The sequence below is a fragment of the Schistocerca cancellata genome, chromosome 5 (assembly GCF_023864275.1).
Source record: "Schistocerca cancellata isolate TAMUIC-IGC-003103 chromosome 5, iqSchCanc2.1, whole genome shotgun sequence".
Lineage (NCBI taxonomy): Eukaryota > Metazoa > Arthropoda > Insecta > Orthoptera > Acrididae > Schistocerca > Schistocerca cancellata.
Window position 1 is genome coordinate 137,289,205 of NC_064630.1, and position 18,704 is coordinate 137,307,908.

The 18,704-nt window shown below is 37.6% G+C and overlaps 1 protein-coding gene across 1 annotated transcript in view; it reads right to left on the bottom strand.

The window, feature by feature from the left end:
- Positions 1–2,344: 2,344 nt before the first annotated feature.
- LOC126188009 (probable 2-oxoglutarate dehydrogenase E1 component DHKTD1 homolog, mitochondrial) overlaps positions 2,345–18,704 on the bottom strand; it is a 356,616-nt gene continuing 340,256 nt past the window's right edge. The window contains exon 19 of the mRNA XM_049929425.1: positions 2,345–2,886. Within this exon, the coding sequence (XP_049785382.1) occupies positions 2,779–2,886 (108 nt within the window). The 3' untranslated portion in view covers positions 2,345–2,778. The remainder of the gene's footprint in view (positions 2,887–18,704) is intronic.

Here is an 18,704-nt window from a genome sequence, read left to right on the forward strand (position 1 = left end):
CTTATGTAGTGTTCATTTCATTTCTACACAATGCACTGACTTTTTTTTGAAACAATAGTGATGGAATGACCTATGAAGCCTGAAATTCTGAAGACTATTGGATTGGCAGCACATCAACATGTTCGAAATAAAAGTAATTTACTGCATGCAAAGGTTGTTTTATATTGAACAAGTCAGTTTACAAGATATGTATATATGATGAGTGCTAACTTTAATGAACACACTATCATGCAACTACACTTAAAAACAGTTTTTTTTACTTGACACCAGTTTTTAAGTAGAAATTCTTGAAAGGATTAGAAAGAGTTGTCCAGGAGAAATCCTTTTAAATTAGATTTAAAACTTGCTTCATTACCTGTCAGATATTTTATGTTATTGAGCAAATGATCAAAAAACTGCTGCATATTGAACACCTCTCTGAGCCACTGACAGCTTTAAGAATGGGTAATAAAGGTCATTTTTCCCTCTATTGTTGTAGGTATGTACATCACTGTTCTTCTCAAATTGTGATGGTTTATTTATGATGAATTTCACAGCTTAAGTGCCTAGCTTCTTCAAGAGGTGCCTATGTGACATCTGTGGGTGAACACCACATATTATTCTTACTGCTCACCTCTGTGCAACCTATACTTCCTTTCTAAGTGATGAGTTACCCCAGAAAATTATTTCGTACCACGTTATTGAATGAAAATATGCGAAATATGTCAGCAAGTTGATATGTTTGTTTCCAAGGTCAGCAATTATACGAAGAGCAAAAGTAATTATTTGAAAAACTCAGTAATATGCTTTTTCCAATTCAATCTTTCACCAATGTGTAAGCCCAAAATTTTAGAGCATCCTACTCTACTTACTGACTCCTGTATGCTACATCAATTGTTGGTATGACACTATTTGTTCTACACAACTGGACAATCAAGGGCCTTGGAGAGATCATAAAAAATACCAACTGGTGGTATAAAATTATTTAAGGAATGTACTATCTGATGAGCAAATGTATAAATAGTGTTCTCAGTTGAACAACTATTTTAGAACCCAAACTGTGATATGCTAAGTAAATTGTAGGTATTCTGGATGAAAAATCTGCAAACTATGAAGTTAAAATGATCTCTTATGTTGCACACAGGAGCGTGAATATAGAGCAAGGCTTCTCTAAAAATGTAGTGTGTGTGTCAGAAGGTGTTATTGCAGTGTGGATGGAATACTATAATGCAGAGGAATGAGAAAGCAGGTTGATCCACATCTGAACTGCCAGCCCTCTGGCATCATGTTATCATTTGGTACAATGCCTTAACTAGGCACTAACACAGTATTGCGCCAGTTGCTTGAGTGTGCTTTCAGTGCAGTTGCTTGAGTGTGCTTTCAGTGCCAGACAGCATAACAACTTGGCGCAGGAATGCTATAAATAGGTGGGCTCGATGACCCTCATGGGAGCAAAAAGTCCTGTGTGTGTTTTGGGCCAGACAGCATCTGCCAGGCAGCTGCCAGCCACACTCCTTGCGGTCAAACTTTGACACAACCATGATATCCACAGGATCCTGTGGGTTCAACAGGCCATTGTCAAGTCACCACTACCTGTGCTAACTGTCATTCTGGCCTGAAAGAATGCTGTGATGGCACCAGCTTACCCACACTGCAGCACATCGTCGGCATCCCACCTCAGTAGTGTATGTGGTCCCCAGCTGTGGCCACCTACACAGAGAAGTGGTAGTTTGGTGTCAGGCTGAGCCCGCTGGATGAGAGCATGCACCTACATCTGCTTCAGCTTGGTGTGTCAATAAAGAGTCTTACTGAAATCTGTTTATCTTTCTGCACTCACCCTCACCTTCAATAGACTCTTGATTCCCTCATGACCTGTTCAAACTCATTATGCCTGGATGAGAGAGTAGTTATGCCTTCCTGACAGGCCAAAGCAACATTCATTCACCTCTCATTGATAGACCATATAAGTGGTGAATTAGAGTGAGAGGAGGAATCAACTGACACGCTTTTCTAAATCTATGATGATACAGTCATGATCAGTTTGAGTTTTCACAGTGGATACATAATGAAACATAAAACATTTTGTGAAATAATTTTGTAACAATTTTACACCTGAACAGTATTTCTCAAAAAACAAAAAAAAGATAGTTTCATGTACATCTTTTTTCAATCCAGACTGACCTCGAAATAGTCAAAGTGATGTTGCAAATTCAAAACTACTACAACAGTGAAGTAAAACATGCTCTCACATAACAGAAAAATCGGTTTAGGGAAATTTACCTATTGATCTGGAAATTCAGGAGAATAGTTGGATGAAATGCAATCTCTAGTTTGTATTTATTGCTTGGTAACTGAAACACAAATATGAATGTTGATGTCGTTTTTAATTTCCATGTAGGGATCAGCAACACAATAACATAATTAAAGTATTGTCTATGTGTAAAGGCTGTCAGATAGATAAAATATACACCTAAGACATTGTTTATGCCAGTCAGTAGGTTGTACCAAAAACTTCACACAGCTGCTCACAGAAATAACTAAAATAATGTCCATTGTGAAAAGATCTTACATAGGTAAAAAGGTTAATGTAGTACTATATTCCCTGATCTGCTCTGTTACAGATACATCCCTTACACAGAATGTATTATATGGCCAAAATGAAAATCAAATCATACAAAACAAACTAAAGAAGCAGAGCAGTGCTGCTTTAGTGTTAAAAAATACATCATTGTAACTGAGCAAAATGTCTCTCTTAATTGTTTATCATTGTTATTAACTGCAATGAGATTCAGGTACCACCTATTTCATAATGAATGGTTGACTAATCACACTTTGTGCTTCCTTCTGATGCCATTGAGCAACACCAACAGCTGCTGCTGCTAGAGGTGGTCTTCCAGCATATCTTAACTGAAAAAAATGAAAGTTATAGGAAAAAATTAGTCACTAGGCAAGAAAGTTAGTAAAATTAATTAGAGACAGATAATGTAACATAATCAGTGAACAGGTCTTTAGAGCCACAAAAGTGAAAGATGTATTAAACCATATGGGCAAAATAAGTAACTAAACAGATGTCATTTCACATGTTACCAGACTTCTCCCAACGAAATTGCATTCTTAGATAGCATTGCACTAAATTATATGTGTGGTGATTCAAAGTTCTGTCTGTGTAGGTGTGTTGTTGAACTACTGAAACACATTTATCAAGGTACCACAAGTACTTTCCTTTCCAATGGACACTGTCTCCATTGCAAAGGTACATGCTCTATCATTGCACATACCCTTGATTGTCACTGGTAAGTCTAATGGTCCTGATCGTATATAAGGGCTACCACTGGAGTCAAAGTTAGGCTCCATACACACATATATGACATAGGAACTGAATCTGAAGGTAGCAAAGCAAAAGCAGAGGTGATGAACTGCATTTTCTGGAGTTCCCTTACAAAGAAACAGGCAGAATCACTGCTACAGTTAACTTCCCACGCCACTGTACATGTATTACTATCACTGGTACTCAGTTACAGCTGTAATTGTTGAAATTAAACACAGAAAATTGTCCAATGGGATCTCTGTCAGATTGCATACAGAATTTACCATCAACTTGTTTCCAATTTTAACAATAACATATTTTACATTCTTTGAATAAAACAGTGTGCATAGAAGATGGAAGAAAGTCCAGGTGTCATCCACCTGCAAGAAGGGTAGCAGAAGACATCTGCTATACTACCAACCAATCTCACTGATGCAAGTATGTTAAAGAACTTAGAACATATTCTGAGCTCATATACAATGAGTGCCATATCCTGAACAGGATGATCTCCTCTATGCCAATCAGAATGGAACCCAAAAACATCAGTCATGTAAACCTCAACTCACACTCTTCTCACATGACACCGAGCGAGGTGGCGCAGTGGTTAGACACTGGACTCGCATTCGGGAGGACGACAGTTCAATCCCGCGTCTGGCCATCCTGATTTAGGTTTTCCGTGATTTCCCTAAATCGCTCCAGGCAAATGCCGGGATGGTTCCTTTCAAAGGTCACGGCCAACTTCCTTCCCCGTCCTTCCCTAATCCGATGAGACCAATGACCTCGCTGTCTGGTCTCCTTCCCCAAAACAACCAACCAACCACATGACAAGCTGAAAGGCATGAATCAAGTCAATTCAATGGATGAAATATTTAATTAAATACAATGCCACTGTAAAGTATGACTATGTGGGGTATGAAACAAAATTTGTGATTAAATCATGGACTTCTTGGCAGGGAGGATGCAGAATGTTATTATCTTGGACGGAGAGTCAATGACAGAAGTACAAGTAATTTTAGGAAGAGGGTACTGTGTTGTGGTATATGTTTTTCATGTTATTTATGAATTATCTGGCACTTAATATTAATAAAAATGTTGCAAAGATTGGCAATTTACTATAACTGTTCATAAGTGTGACTGTGGACTTTACAAAATTCAGAAAAGTAATGCCATATGACTGTGACATCAATGAATCACATTTGGAATCAATCAACTCAAACAAATAGGTGGGCGTAACAGTTTGTAGAGATATGAAATAGAGGGCTCACATAAACTCAGTTATAAGTCAAGCAGATGACACATTTCAGTTTATTGGTAGGATAATGGAAAAATGTTGTGAGTCTACAAAGGGGACTGCTTACATATTGCTTGTGTGATCCATCTGAGAATACTGTTTAAGTGTGTGGGAGCCACACAAAATAGGATTAAAAGGTTATTGGCCATATGTGAAAAAGGGCAGCATGAATGGTGACAGATCTGTTTGACCCATGAGGGAGTGTCACAAAAATTGTGAAAATCCTGAAGTGACAGATCCTTGGAGACTCATCCCACAAAAGTCTACTTATGAAGTTTCAAGAACCAGTTTTAAGTGAAGAATCTAGAGATATATTTCAGTTTCCTATTTACTGCTTCCAAAGGAACCACAAAGGCAAGATTAAAATAATTACAGCATACAGAGGCACATTTAAGCAGTTATTCTTCCCATGGACCATATATGATTGGAACAAAAGAAAATGTGATATGTGGTGCAATACTATGTATCCTTTGCCATTCACTTTGCAGTAGTTTGCAAAGTATGTTTGTAGATGCTGAACTGAAGTAAGAAATAGTAAAAGGCATTTCAGCAAAGGAAACATGGATGTGTTATGTTGTACCAGCTGAGGAGGTGCAGTGGTAAAGATACTAGACTTGTTATGAATAACAGTATTGAATTCACCATCTAGCCATGCTGATTTCATTTTCATCTTTCAGTAAAAGTGAACATAATTAACTACAAGACTATCTCTGATGACCGATTAAAAGGTATTGGTCTGGGATATTCTGAGAACCAAGAAATCAATAACAGCAATTTAGAAAGCCTCCTTGAACAATAGCCAGGTACCAATGGGTCTAAATACAAGGATTCTGTCAGCTGTGCCTATGTAGGCATTAAAAATAAAAAGAGTGAACTATTTTGCTTACTGAAAGAGGCATTAAATAACATGCCTGAACTCCTAGCCATTAAACGAGCACTAAGATATGGCATGTTCATAGCAAGTATCCATATCGTAATACTTAATGGACTCACTCTTCACAGTGCAAACACTAGCATCAATTGGTAAGGACAAAAGAAGTTGTTATTGATCCTACTAAATAGCTCCTGTTGTATCAAGTATGCACAGCATCAATACAGTTGATCTTTCAGACATATAGAAACATGACCAAAAATGAATAGAACAAGGCATAGGAAATCGAAGGTCTGCATGAGGCCACTTGCTAAAAACAAGTCCACCTGCATCTACTGAAGACCCATGATAAGCTGAAAAGTGTTCTCTGGAATGCAACTCAACTCGCATAGGTAATGAGAGAAGGTTTTTGAGGATCATTGGCAGGTTGAAACTCTACCACTGCTGGCAATGACAACAGCTTTATAGACTCCACCTTGTAGCATCGCCATATTATGGCTGCAAGGAGCTCCAATACATTAACCACATCTTCTTTGTCTGCCTTTGATAGAAAAGGGAAGCCACTGGGTGATTATGGGGCTGGTCTGCACGCATCAGGCACCTCCTTCTCATATGTTAATCCTCTTGTTTTAAAAGTTGGAACTGAAATGTAACAGTTAAGTTGGTGTGTGTGTGTGTGTGTGTGTGTGTGTGTATGTGTGTGTGTGTGTGTGTGTGTGTGTGTAAGGAGGTGAGTGTATGTGTTTGAAACCTGATTGTTAAGATAAGGGGGCTGTGTATTTCTGTCTGAACTTTTATTTTGGTTTAATGTCCAAGACATTATATCTTTGATTTTCTTAATTATTCTACAAGGAATTGCAATTTGTATTAACCTTTTAAGACATTGTATGCTTGGATTAGCTGTGTGGCTGTAAGTGAAGGCCAATAAATAAATAACTAAAAATCTTAAATAATATATTTTCATCATGAGCCTATGAAGGAAAAAGGTGAAAAATAAAGTAAACTGAGATATAACAACACTCCATTCAGAAATTGCTACATTCACCAAGAGACCGATGAGCTGGCCAATGCTTTCAGGATATGCAACTCCATGTACAGCCAACAGAAATTTATAAAAATACAAACATTCTCCTAGCGTTTGGAATCACAGGCTCCATCTGTAGTGAGGAGAAAGGAATTTTTGAGGGGAACACTGGACAAGAGAACCCAGACTTAAATGATAAGGCATTTGTCTACCTTTCTAGTGAAACACTACATTTTTATTGTAACACATTAAGGAATTCTTTAGGACTGTAACAACATTAATTGTTAATTGTACCATATGTAATATATGCTTTTTGATGTACAATGGAAAGAAAATAGCAGAATAACCAAATCTGATAGCATTACAGCACTGATTAAAAAAAATACAGGAAGTAGTGGTAAAATGACAACAGTAATTATACACCTTATATTAACAATATGCAATCATAAAGCAACCACTCATAGAAAGATGCCTTATAGTTGCTCTGGCATACCACTGATACAACCTATCACACCACTGATAGAACTAAGGATGTTGGAAGCTATAAGCCAGTCTTTTTTTCCAGCATTTCCAAATTTATTTGAACATTTGTTATATTTATGTACAAAACTACATATAAAAATTAACATCATTCTAAGAAAACTATTTGGGAGTCTGAAAGCAAAGTGTGCATCATATGGCTGGAACAAACATGAAGAAAAATTTAGTTTGCATACATACCCACGCACGCACCAATGCACACACTTGTGCACGCATGTGCCTGCCCACCCACCCACCCACCGACACACACACACACACACACACACACACACACACACACACACACACACACACGGGTGTCCACAAAAAGTTTTCCAAGAATGATCAATTTTCTAAAATTGCCAGTTTTGATATAACTGATATAGCTTATTTGGTGATTTTGAAAACATTTTGTGCCCCAAGAATTAAACTTGTCAATAAGTACACAAAACTTATTGTATATCAAATGACTGACTGTTTTTAATGTAATTACCTTGATGCCTAAATGGCTAATAGGATATAAAAAGTACATATTTTGAATGATTAATATGAATATGGATTACATCTATTTGATTCAACAATCTGAAAGTATATCCTTATGCAAGCCAGGGTTCTCGAGTTTCCAAATATAGCTAGTAAATATTCATAAAATGTTTTATTCATATTCCCATAATGTTATGCTGAAATGGAAAATCAAACATTTGAAGTACAAGAAAAAGTGAGAATGTTCAGGAAAATCTTGTAGGATACTTAGAAAAATAAGCAAAAATATTCCATATTAATACTCCTTAGTGTGGAGAAATAGGAAATAAACTTAAAAAAAGCTTGATACCAAGTACAGCTCTTTTCTTCATTACTAAACGTAAAAACTTAACATTTTAATTGATTTTTGGATTAATTTCATGTTTTCCATGTTTTAATGTTGTTTAGCACATATCTAAAGTTGAATAAAATGTGTTTTGAAAGCCACATTTTTTAAGATGCTTGACTAAGGTGTAGCACATATGACTATGTGAATGTGGAAAATTTTTAAAAACCACCCTCAAATTGGCCGATGGAATTGATTTTTATCAGTCTATGACTGAAACAAGGCAGTTCTGCCTCTCTAGTTATTCACATTATTGTGCATCCATGCCAACTGAACTGCAAAATTTGTAGCACTGTGACTGCATGTGACATTGTGTTACACCCCTGTAAAGTAACAGGTTGTTCCACAACTTTCTCACAATCAAATGAAAGATTTTCATGTAAAAAAAAATTGCTTAGGTAATTAGCATCTAAAGAATATCCATTGTGCACACTTCAATTTTTGTTTGTGCAGAAATGATGTGAGAAGCATGAGCACAGGACTTTGGCAAGGCACAATGCTGTCAGGAGTCTCCAACTGCTCTGGAGGTGGCATTTATACTTTGTTTCATAGCTTGGCACAGAGGAAGCATTTATGCTGACAGTGTAAACACTCAGAAACAACTGACAGAAAGTTGTTGAGAAATGTCATTTTCTTAGGTGCTGTTCTGAGGTTCACTTCCCATATGTTGCTCTGAGTAATAAGAGATTTGTTACCTAACATTGTAAATGTTAAATATGGTAACAATCAAATAAAGAAGAGTTCTTTAAAAGAGCAGTTATGTCATTTCATAGAGAGTTGGCACAGATGTGAGCTCTCTTACAGCCCTCAACCATCTGCAGTTGGAAACAAAGTCCCACAGCACAATTAGTGGCACTGCATAGCAGGTCAGCTGTATCAATAAAACATGAGAAGGCAACCATAAATCTTCAATAAGGTAAAAGTGCTCATGAACAACATCAAAGTGACAGATTGTTCGTTAAATTGTTGGTTTAGCTACAACCTATAAGAGATTGCTCATAAACACTTCACCCCAGAGAAATGAGAAGGATCCAATTCCTGGAGGGGGCATATTTTTTATCTTGAAATTTCACTTTTTCTCCTCTCTTCTAACACAAAACATGGTATTTTTTGTTCAACTGATACAAGGAAGCAATGGAGCTTCATTGAGGGAATTGGGATTGGATAACACCCACGTAAATTGCTTCCCTTGGCTTGGTCCTTTTCTGCAGTTCAGCAAAGGTTGAACAAAGAAGTGACAGATAAAAGATTTGAGGATACAATTTTGATAATCCTCTGTAAGGTTTAACAGCCATCCTGACTGGAGAGCAGCTCCAAAACAAAACAGCTGACCAATTTCCCATGACAGTGTAGAGCAGGAGCAGGGGGGGGGGGGGGGGGGGAGGAGCTGGGGGAGCTATATACATACTGATTGCTGAAGTCACAGTATTTTCCACTACACTTGGCAATATCACATTTGCTGTTTGGTTGATTAGCAGGCAATTATAACAGAAGTTGTGAGAACAGAATAACAGTAACTCTGGGGATTCAGAACATTTTAGGATACTTTCATCAATAAAAACAAGAATGAGACTTAGTGAGACACACAAAATGCTGAAGAGAAGGGTAGTTCACTTCAAACCATGTTGTATGATTGATGCACAGGGCAAGATATAATTCAAAAGTAACAAGATACTAACCTCTAAGACTCAAATTCCATAGCACATCTATTAATGAGTTGTTGGAAATAAAAAAGATCAGCCCCTGACAGCTGAATATGAAAGAAACAAGAAGCTGCAGACACGCACAATGAAGAGGCACTTACTGATTAGCTTTCATGCTCTCATATTTTTATTATAGGTAGTCCTCTGTACTAAATAAAGCTTTTCCCTCCTGGCACAAGATACACAGTCCAATCACATTAATGTGAACACAGCCTATTTTCTATGTCAATGTGCAATAACTGCTCACAGATGGCTGGTGGCAGTACTAGCAGTGAAGGGTACATAAAGCACACCGGGGAATGCAGAAAACAGTGCAGTTGTTGTCATAATGTCGAAACAGAGTGATTTATTTCATGTCCAAAAGGGCATGAACATTGGCTTTCAGGCCAAGGGTGGAAGCCTTTTCAAAATGACAAAGCTTGTAAACTGTTCATGTGCTGCTATGATTAAAGTACACTCTGCATGGGAAAATGGCACTATCCAAAATTGGTACTGACACAACTGCGGGCACCATGGGCCTTAGATGAAAGGGATGAAAGGTGGCTGCAGAGATGTGTGTGGGTGAACAGACATGCAAGTGTTGACAGCTTACAACCCAGATCAACCAAAAGTCAACCAACAGTGTCTCATTAATGACCCCTCAGTTAATGCTACTGTGTATGGGCTCCTGCAGCAGGTGCAGGGTTCTCACCTGCTGTTCATTAGCACTGAAGGCTGGAATTTGCAAGCCAGTACTGCAACTGGATGTCCACTAAGTGGTGCCAAATGACCTTTGCAGATGAATCACATTTTCTTTTCCATCAGACAGATAGCCATTGGTGAGTACAGTGCGAAACATCTGAATGCAAACCCTGTGTGTGTTATGGTTTGGGGAATGTTTTTGAGCCATTTCCTGGGTGATCACATGCTTTCCAAATGGCACAATGGATATCCTGGGGGACCATGACCACCTCTATATGCACTTTTTTTTTTTTTTTTTACCTGACTTGTTGGCATCCTACAGCAGGACAATGCAATGTGTCACACAGCTCACAGTTTACATGTGTGGTTCAAAGAGCCCCAGGATGAGTTTACTTTACTCCCCTGGCCAACAAACTCCACGAATTTAAATGCAGTCAAGAATCTGTGGGACAACCTCAATTGGGCTGTTCACATCATGGATCCTCAACCAAGAAACCTAGCACAGCTGGCCATGGCACTGGATCAGCATGGTTCCACATTCCTGTCAGTACCTTCCAGAACCTCATTTATTCTCTTCCTGTAGATCTCATGCTACAAAAGGTAGTTACTTAGGGTTTTGATAGGTGGTCACATAAATGTGACTGGACAAAGTATTTTGATCCAATATGTTAGGATTAGCTTTCATTGTAGATGTCCTTGACCCATTGTAAAGAAAAATAGTATTAATAATGTTGTAAGGATATGTCTGAGAAAGAATTGAGAACCATATCGGCCTAAGGCATGTCGGCATCAGTTTTAAGACTATAGCATGTATGCATGCTCCTGACATCTGTTATCTTATAGTGAACCAGATTTATCTCTGTCTCTAAATCCACACTGTATATGTGAACATTTATGGAAAGCTTCACACCAATTTCTCAGATATTCATTTGTATATGGGCCCAAAACAAAAAGCATTACTTTTTGCTGTGTGCTGTCCAATTGTTATCTATGGTTGATGACATAATTTAATGTCTACATCATGTATGTAGTAGTAATACTTCATAATCAGTGGTGTATCAGCAGTTTTATCTAAATCTCAAGCCACAGAATGTGCTTAGTGAAAAAATGTTAACCAGGACCATGAAGTTTTGGAATAGGTCATAACTGTGTGTGCATGCCGCATTTAGTATCTGTTCTTTATGTTCTGATTCTAGTTTCACATTTATTATAAGCTTTATGACAGTCAAAAGACACTATTGTCACTGGCCTACATATGGAATTTTTGTGAATTAACATTATAATAAATATAATTTTAAATAGTAATTAATATTTCATAACATAATTTTTGGATACATTATTTTTTCATAGTAAGTATAGGACGTAAGGACTTTGTTAAAAAACAGTTCAGACCTATGAGACTGATGGTTTATCTACAAATTTGATTTTCAGAAATCTCTATTTTTTCAAAGCTTTGCTTCTGTGCTCTGAGCCCTAATGGTTCTCAGTACCTCAATTATTCTTCTCATTCCATGCGTGTCCTTGATAAACTTTTCCTCAGCATTTGTGATTCTGTGAAACTGTATGTTTCGTTTCTCAGTTAAACCTTTTTGCTGGAGATGCTTTAGTGTTTCAGTTTGATCATCATGTTAAGATAAATAATGACCCATGTCTATTTCATGAAACCATGTTGGATTAAAAAACAAATTAATCGATGTTGCATTCTACCCTTCTATTGTTATTAGTAATGTTACCGTGTTGGGCAAACCAAAATTAGACATTAGTACCAGTAAATGCTCTTGATTAGAAATATCTGAGATGAAATTACTGTTGATATCTTCACATACAATGATTTCAAGCTATTTTATTAGTACCCTCTTTAACTGCTTAATGAAGTTCAAAACATTCACTGTTTGAGTCCTACTGTGTTTGTTTCCAAATATATTACTGAAGCATGTTGTTCAAAAGCTGTTCACTGCATTATTCTTATAGATCTATGGCCTATGATTTTATTCCACTTTTTGTGAATATAGTCAGCCAATGACCTTGCTGCAGTGGTAACACCAATTCCCATCAGATTACCATCAAGTGCTGTTGGGCATGGCTAGCACTTGGATGGGTGACTGTCCAGTCTGCCAAGTGCTGTTCACAAGCAGGGTGCACTCAGCTCCTGTCTGAGTCAATTGATGAGCTACTTGTTTGGGAAGTAGCAGTTCTGGTCACAAAAACTGACAACTTCTGGCAGAGAGATGTGCTGACCACATGCCCCCATATTTGCATCCAGTGGCACCTGTGGGCTGAGGATGACATGGCAGCCTTCAAGGCCTGTTTGGATGGAGTTCAGTTTTTGTTTATATAGTCACTTATCGTTTCCTTATATTATACCTACATTGATGTGGTACTAATTTGTATCTGTCTAAGTCAGGGGTGTCAAGATTTCAAATTACAGACCATTGCCTGGCACGAGTGCCACAGCATTCAGCCTCACTGTACATTTTTCCCACCATCACCCATGCTTTTTGTGCTCTATGAGGAGAGAGAGCAAGAAATTGTGAACATGGCACATTTAAATGGTAGTAAAGGCACACTGCATATGACTTGATTTTATATTTCACATTTCATAACAACATAGATTACAAACAAAACAAATTTTCAATATTATTTAATGATTTTAGGAGCACTGAAGACATAATATTATTTTTATCTGGTTGAAACAGTTGGTATAAGGACTGGCACAGACACTTTCACAGACTTTTGCACTCTAGTTGCCACATAATTGTGACCTAAAAAGTTTCATAATTGTAAAAATTCTTTCACACAAAAATGTCCATCAAAATACTGCAGCACTCGTGTAATGTCATTGTGAAGACATGGAAGCTCTACCTGAGGAAAGCAATTAAGACTTCCTGGAGATATTTAATGAAATTTATTTTATTTATCATATGGCAATACACATACAAAGATTACAACAGATGCAAAATCCCCAAGATTGGCGTCCTTTACAGAAGCTCTAAACTTAGCATGGAGTTCAATGCGAGATGCCTATAACAATTTCCACAGTGAAACTTTGTCTTGAAACCTGGCAGAAAATTCAAAGAGATTCTGGTCATATGTGAAGTATGTTAGCAGCAATAAACAATCAATGCCTTCTCTGCATTATAACGAGGGAGATACTAATGAAGACAGTGCTGCCAAAGCAGATTTACTAAACATAGCCTTCCGAAATGCCTTCACAAAAGAAGACGAAGTAAATATTCCAGAATTTGAATTGAGAACAGCTGCCAACATGAGTAACATAGAAGTAAATATCCTCAGAGTAGTGAAGCAACTTAAATCACTTAATAAAAGCAAGTTTTCTGGTCCAGACTGTATACCAATTAGGTTCCTTTCGGAGTATGCTGATGGATTAGCTCCATACCTAACAATCATATACAACAGTTCACTCAATGAAAGATCCGTACCCAAAGACTGGAAAGTTGCACAGGTCACACCAATATTCAAGAAAGGTAGTAGGGGTAATCCACTAAATTACAGGCCCAAATTGTTAACGTCGATATGTAGCAGGATATTAGAACATATATTGTGTTCAAACATTATGAATTACCTCAAAGGAAATGTTCTGTTGACACACAGTCAACATGGGTTTAGAAAACATTGTTCCTGTGAAACACAACTAGCTCTTTATTCACATGAATTGCGTGATTATGGAATATTGTCTCAGTTATGTGACTGGCTTTGCAATTTCCTGTCAGAGAGGTCAAAGTTCGTAGTAATTGACGGAAAGTCATCGAGTAAAAGAGAAGTGATTTCGGGCCTTCCTCGAGGTAGTGTTATGGGCCCTTTGTTGTTCCTTATCCATATAAACGATTTGGGAGACAATCTGAGCAGCCATCTTCGGTTGTTTGCAGATGATGCTGTCGTTTATCGACTAATAAAGTCATCAGAAGATCAAAATATTAAACTGAAAAACAATTTAGAAAAAATATCTGAATGGTGCGAAAAGTGGCAGTTGACCCTAAATAACAAAAAGTGTGAGCTCATCTGCATGAGTGCTAAAAGGAACTCATTAAACTTTCATTACATGATAAATCAGTCTAATCTAAAAGCCGTAAATTGAACTAAATACCTAGGTATAAAATTATGAACAACTTAAATTGGAAAGAACACGTAGAAAATGTTGTGGGGAAGGCTAACCAAAGGCTGTGTTTTATTGGCAGGCATCGCAACTAGTGCGCAATCACCCATTTGTCTATTAAAAGCTTTACTTCAGAATCACCAATTTAGTATTGGAGGGCAGCGTGGAGGGTAAAAATCGTAGGGGGAGACCAAGAGATGAATACACTAAGCAGATTCAGAAGGATGTAGGTTGCAGTAGGTACTGGGAGATGAAGAAGCTTGCACAGGATAGAGCAGCATGGAGAGCTGCATCAAACCAGTCTCAGGACTGAAGACCATAACAACAACAACTTCAGAATGTATGTGGGCTGTAAAGTAAGCCGGTAGAGTATTATATGGTCAGTAACGTACGAGTTGTGTCCTGCAGACTGACGTCACGACCATCTGTTGCAGCTGCGCGTGTGAAAGCAGTGGAGTGGCGCTGGCAGGCCACTTACATTATACGAAACTAAAAATATTAACTAATAAAGGAATAACCTGAGGAACATCATATTTGATGTACAACCTTCTGTTGTGAAAACAAACAATATGTCACAGTCTGAGATCAAAAATAGTTGTATTTTGGAAGTTAGTAAAATTCCATTAAAAAAACGTAATTTTCCGACAGTTAAGAATTTAAATAAATACAGTGATGTAATAGTTCACCTTCAGTGACTATGTACGATGATCTGATAACACTTTCAGTGTTCATATATAAATTTAGAAAGTTTTTAGTTTCAGAAAACCTATGTGACTTTTCTATAATAATAATTTCAAGAATACTAAGTAAATATGTGTATTGTGTGTTAGGGTGCGTGTGAATGAGAATGCGTGCGTGAGAGTATGTGGGACATTCGGCATTATTAAAAATCATTCATGTAATTCTCTACAGGAACTGGCAAGGGTTCCAATTCTGTACCATGGGAACGAATCCACTAGTGGTTCCCCTACTAGTGAATGTCAGATGTCCAAGTATGTATGCTTATGTATAAGACAGCCAGGACATTTGCGACAACATAATAAATTTCCAGATGTAGAGTAAAGCTTATAGTTCATTTTGTTTTGTTTATTTAATTAGAGAGTTTTGTGTTACTTAATTTGATGACGTCAATGAGCCTAGAGAAGTGGTTGGTGCTTGCTAGATTTTGGCACGAGCCGCGCCCTAGATGGGAGTTCTCATTGGTCGTAAGTGCTGACAGCCAATGAGAAGTGAGACGGTTGGCCACCTAGCGAGGTGAAATAGTTTTGAGTGTGGGAGAGTGAGAGGAGAGTCACGAGCTAGCTTTGATTGGAGGCAGTTATGCTGGATGTGACTTTTCGCATTATGTGTAAAATGAAGTCTTGGGATGACTTCCGCATTATGGTCCAGTGTTAATGGTATCTGGTAGTGACCAGAAACTGTTTATGAAAACTTTAGAGTGTTGTGATAATTCGTTCCGACGAAAATCGCGAGTGAACTTTGAATTATATAGCATGGCGGTACTGAGTATATTCTTACTGAGTATTTTATGGCGAGCATAAACTTTAACTAAAGACAGCCACTGAATGTCATGTGCACAAGTAATTGGCTGATCATTGACTGTTACAAGTAATTGGTTTCAGAATTTGGGATGGTAAAAGTTCTGGCTGTTTTAGGTATGGTGATAACTGTGAGCAAAAACTTTAGTAATTTTTGTAAATGTGGGCTGATGATCTTGCTTAACGGCAATAAAGATCTATTGAAGGTTTAAATTTGAACTTCATGTTTAAAGTACGAGTGACATCCCCTTTCCGAATCATTTCTTTAAAGTACATAGAAAATTTTCAGCAAATTTTACTTATAGCGGCCTCCAGCGTGCGGCTATGAGGTTACAGTTTCCTCAACACTGCTTTTATGTGATCTCGTAAGTAGTTGCAGTCAGGAGTTTACGTGCAAAGATCTACCGCTGTAAAGAGGTAGGTGAACAAAAATTATAAAAGAAATAGCATTGCAGCAGCAACGTATAATCCGTCGCAATTGGTGCATCGCACGCACGCATGTAATAAATCCGTCGCAATTTGTGCATCGGCCGGGAAAGATAATGAAACATTTCATTAAAAGCAGTAGTGGTTGTGTAACTGGATGATAAAAAAGTGGTCATGAATAAATTGGAACTGGGGAAAGGACAAATATTAAGAATGAACTATCGCCACGTGGACAGAAAGACAATGATAGCCCATGTACTGTGAGTGTGTTTGATGTGCTTGGCGGATGAATTTTGCAGTTATATCGCGCCGACTGAAGTAGCTGATAACAGCGACATCTGGCAGACTACGAGCTACGAGATGACGTGATGGCGGCAGCAGAAGCAGTTGGCAGCGTAGACCGGAGTGGTGGCCCGTAAACTGGTATGGCGGCCCAGTGCATGGTGATCGGATCTGCAGCCTCAGCTAGCCATGTTGGAGACATCAGAAGTGCAAAGATAAGTAGTGTGCTTTTTAAAACTTTGTGTGTGCGTGTGTAAAAAAAAAAAAAAAAAGGCTGAGTGTAAGCATACAAATGTAGAGGACGAACTGAGGGTAGATAGGGGGAAAGAACAAGGGGAACAGGTTTATGATCCCATGAACTTTAGTTTGGATGTGTCCCAACCCAATTTCAGTTGTAGTTTGACAGAGTCATTAAGTGTTAATTATGGATCGGAGGTGGAACAGAATGTATCAGATCCCAGTGTTTCAGATCTACCTGTGGCAGTAGCTAATATTAATAGAGGCATTGTAGCAGTAAATGATGGGGCGAAAGATAGTGTGACAGGTATGTTAATGTGTCTATTGGCAAAATTTAATGGTTTAGATGCTAATATGACGAAAATGAATTCTAATATGACGAAAATGGGTACCTCATTAAGTGTGTAAGCATACAAATGTAGAGGACGAACTGAGGGTAGATAGGGGGAAAGAACAAGGGGAACAGGTTTATGATCCCATGAACTTTAGTTTGGATGTGTCCCAACCCAATTTCAGTTGTAGTTTGACAGAGTCATTAAGTGTTAATTATGGATCGGAGGTGGAACAGAATGTATCAGATCCCAGTGTTTCAGATCTACCTGTGGCAGTAGCTAATATTAATAGAGGCATTGTAGCAGTAAATGATGGGGCGAAAGATAGTGTGACAGGTATGTTAATGTGTCTATTGGCAAAATTTAATGGTTTAGATGCTAATATGACGAAAATGAATTCTAATATGACGAAAATGGGTACCTCATTAAGTGATGAGATGGAAGCTAAAGTGACGAAAATGGATACCTCATTAAGTGAGGAGATGGAAGCTAATATTACCAAATTAGGTTCTGATATGACAAAAATGGGTTCTGAGATAGATTAAAAACTGAGTGGGTTAGAGTCAAAAATGAGTAATATGGGTGAGGAAATAGAATCTAAGCTGGATTCAAAAATTTCAGATCTAAGAGATTGTTGGAAGCACAACATGGCAGTGCTTAGTAATAAGGTAAAAATTGAAATAAATCAGGTTAAACAGGAATGTACACAAACTATTGTTCAAGTAAAAAGTGAATTAACTACACAATTCAAACAAGTTACTGATGACCACCAGCAATTTAAAGTGCATATAAATTCAGAAATAGTCAAGGCTCATGAATATATCAAAGGGGCAGAAAATTATAGTGAAATAAATCAAGCTGCCTTAGAATGTAAATTCAAGGAAAATAAAGATAAGTGTGACAAACTTGGGGTTCAGGTAATAAATAAAGTCACTGGCTTGGAAACTCATATTAATCAATTCAGTGAAAGTATGAATGAGCAATTGTGTGAGCATGACTGTCGGCTAACAAAAGTAGAACAGTGTATTACTGACAAAAGTGGTAGCATTATGTCTAGTAGAATAGTAGAATCCACTGAGATTGCTTATGTCACCCATCAACAGTTTCTCAAGTTTGATCCCAATAAAAGTGTACATCCACGTGAGTTTTGGAATGACTTTGAGGATATCTTGCCTAAAGTGTGGAGTGATAAGCAGAAGATCAGATTTATTACTTCAAACTTAATGGGGGAGGCAAGAATCTGGGAGAACTTGGCCTCAGAAAAATATACTAAATTACAGGATTGAAACACACTTTCTTTGAGGAGTACTGGGGTAAGCGAAAGCAAATGGATGTACTTAACCATTTCTGGTCTGGGGAAAAATACAACACCAAGAAAGAAGGAATAAAAAGATTTGTACAAAGGTGGGTAACTACTCTATCCTATCTTAATAAAGTAGAAACGGAGCAAATCATTTTGGGAGTAGAAAATAAGTTACCTTGGAATTGGAAGAATAAAATTAATATCTGCACCTAGAGACAATGTAGATAAA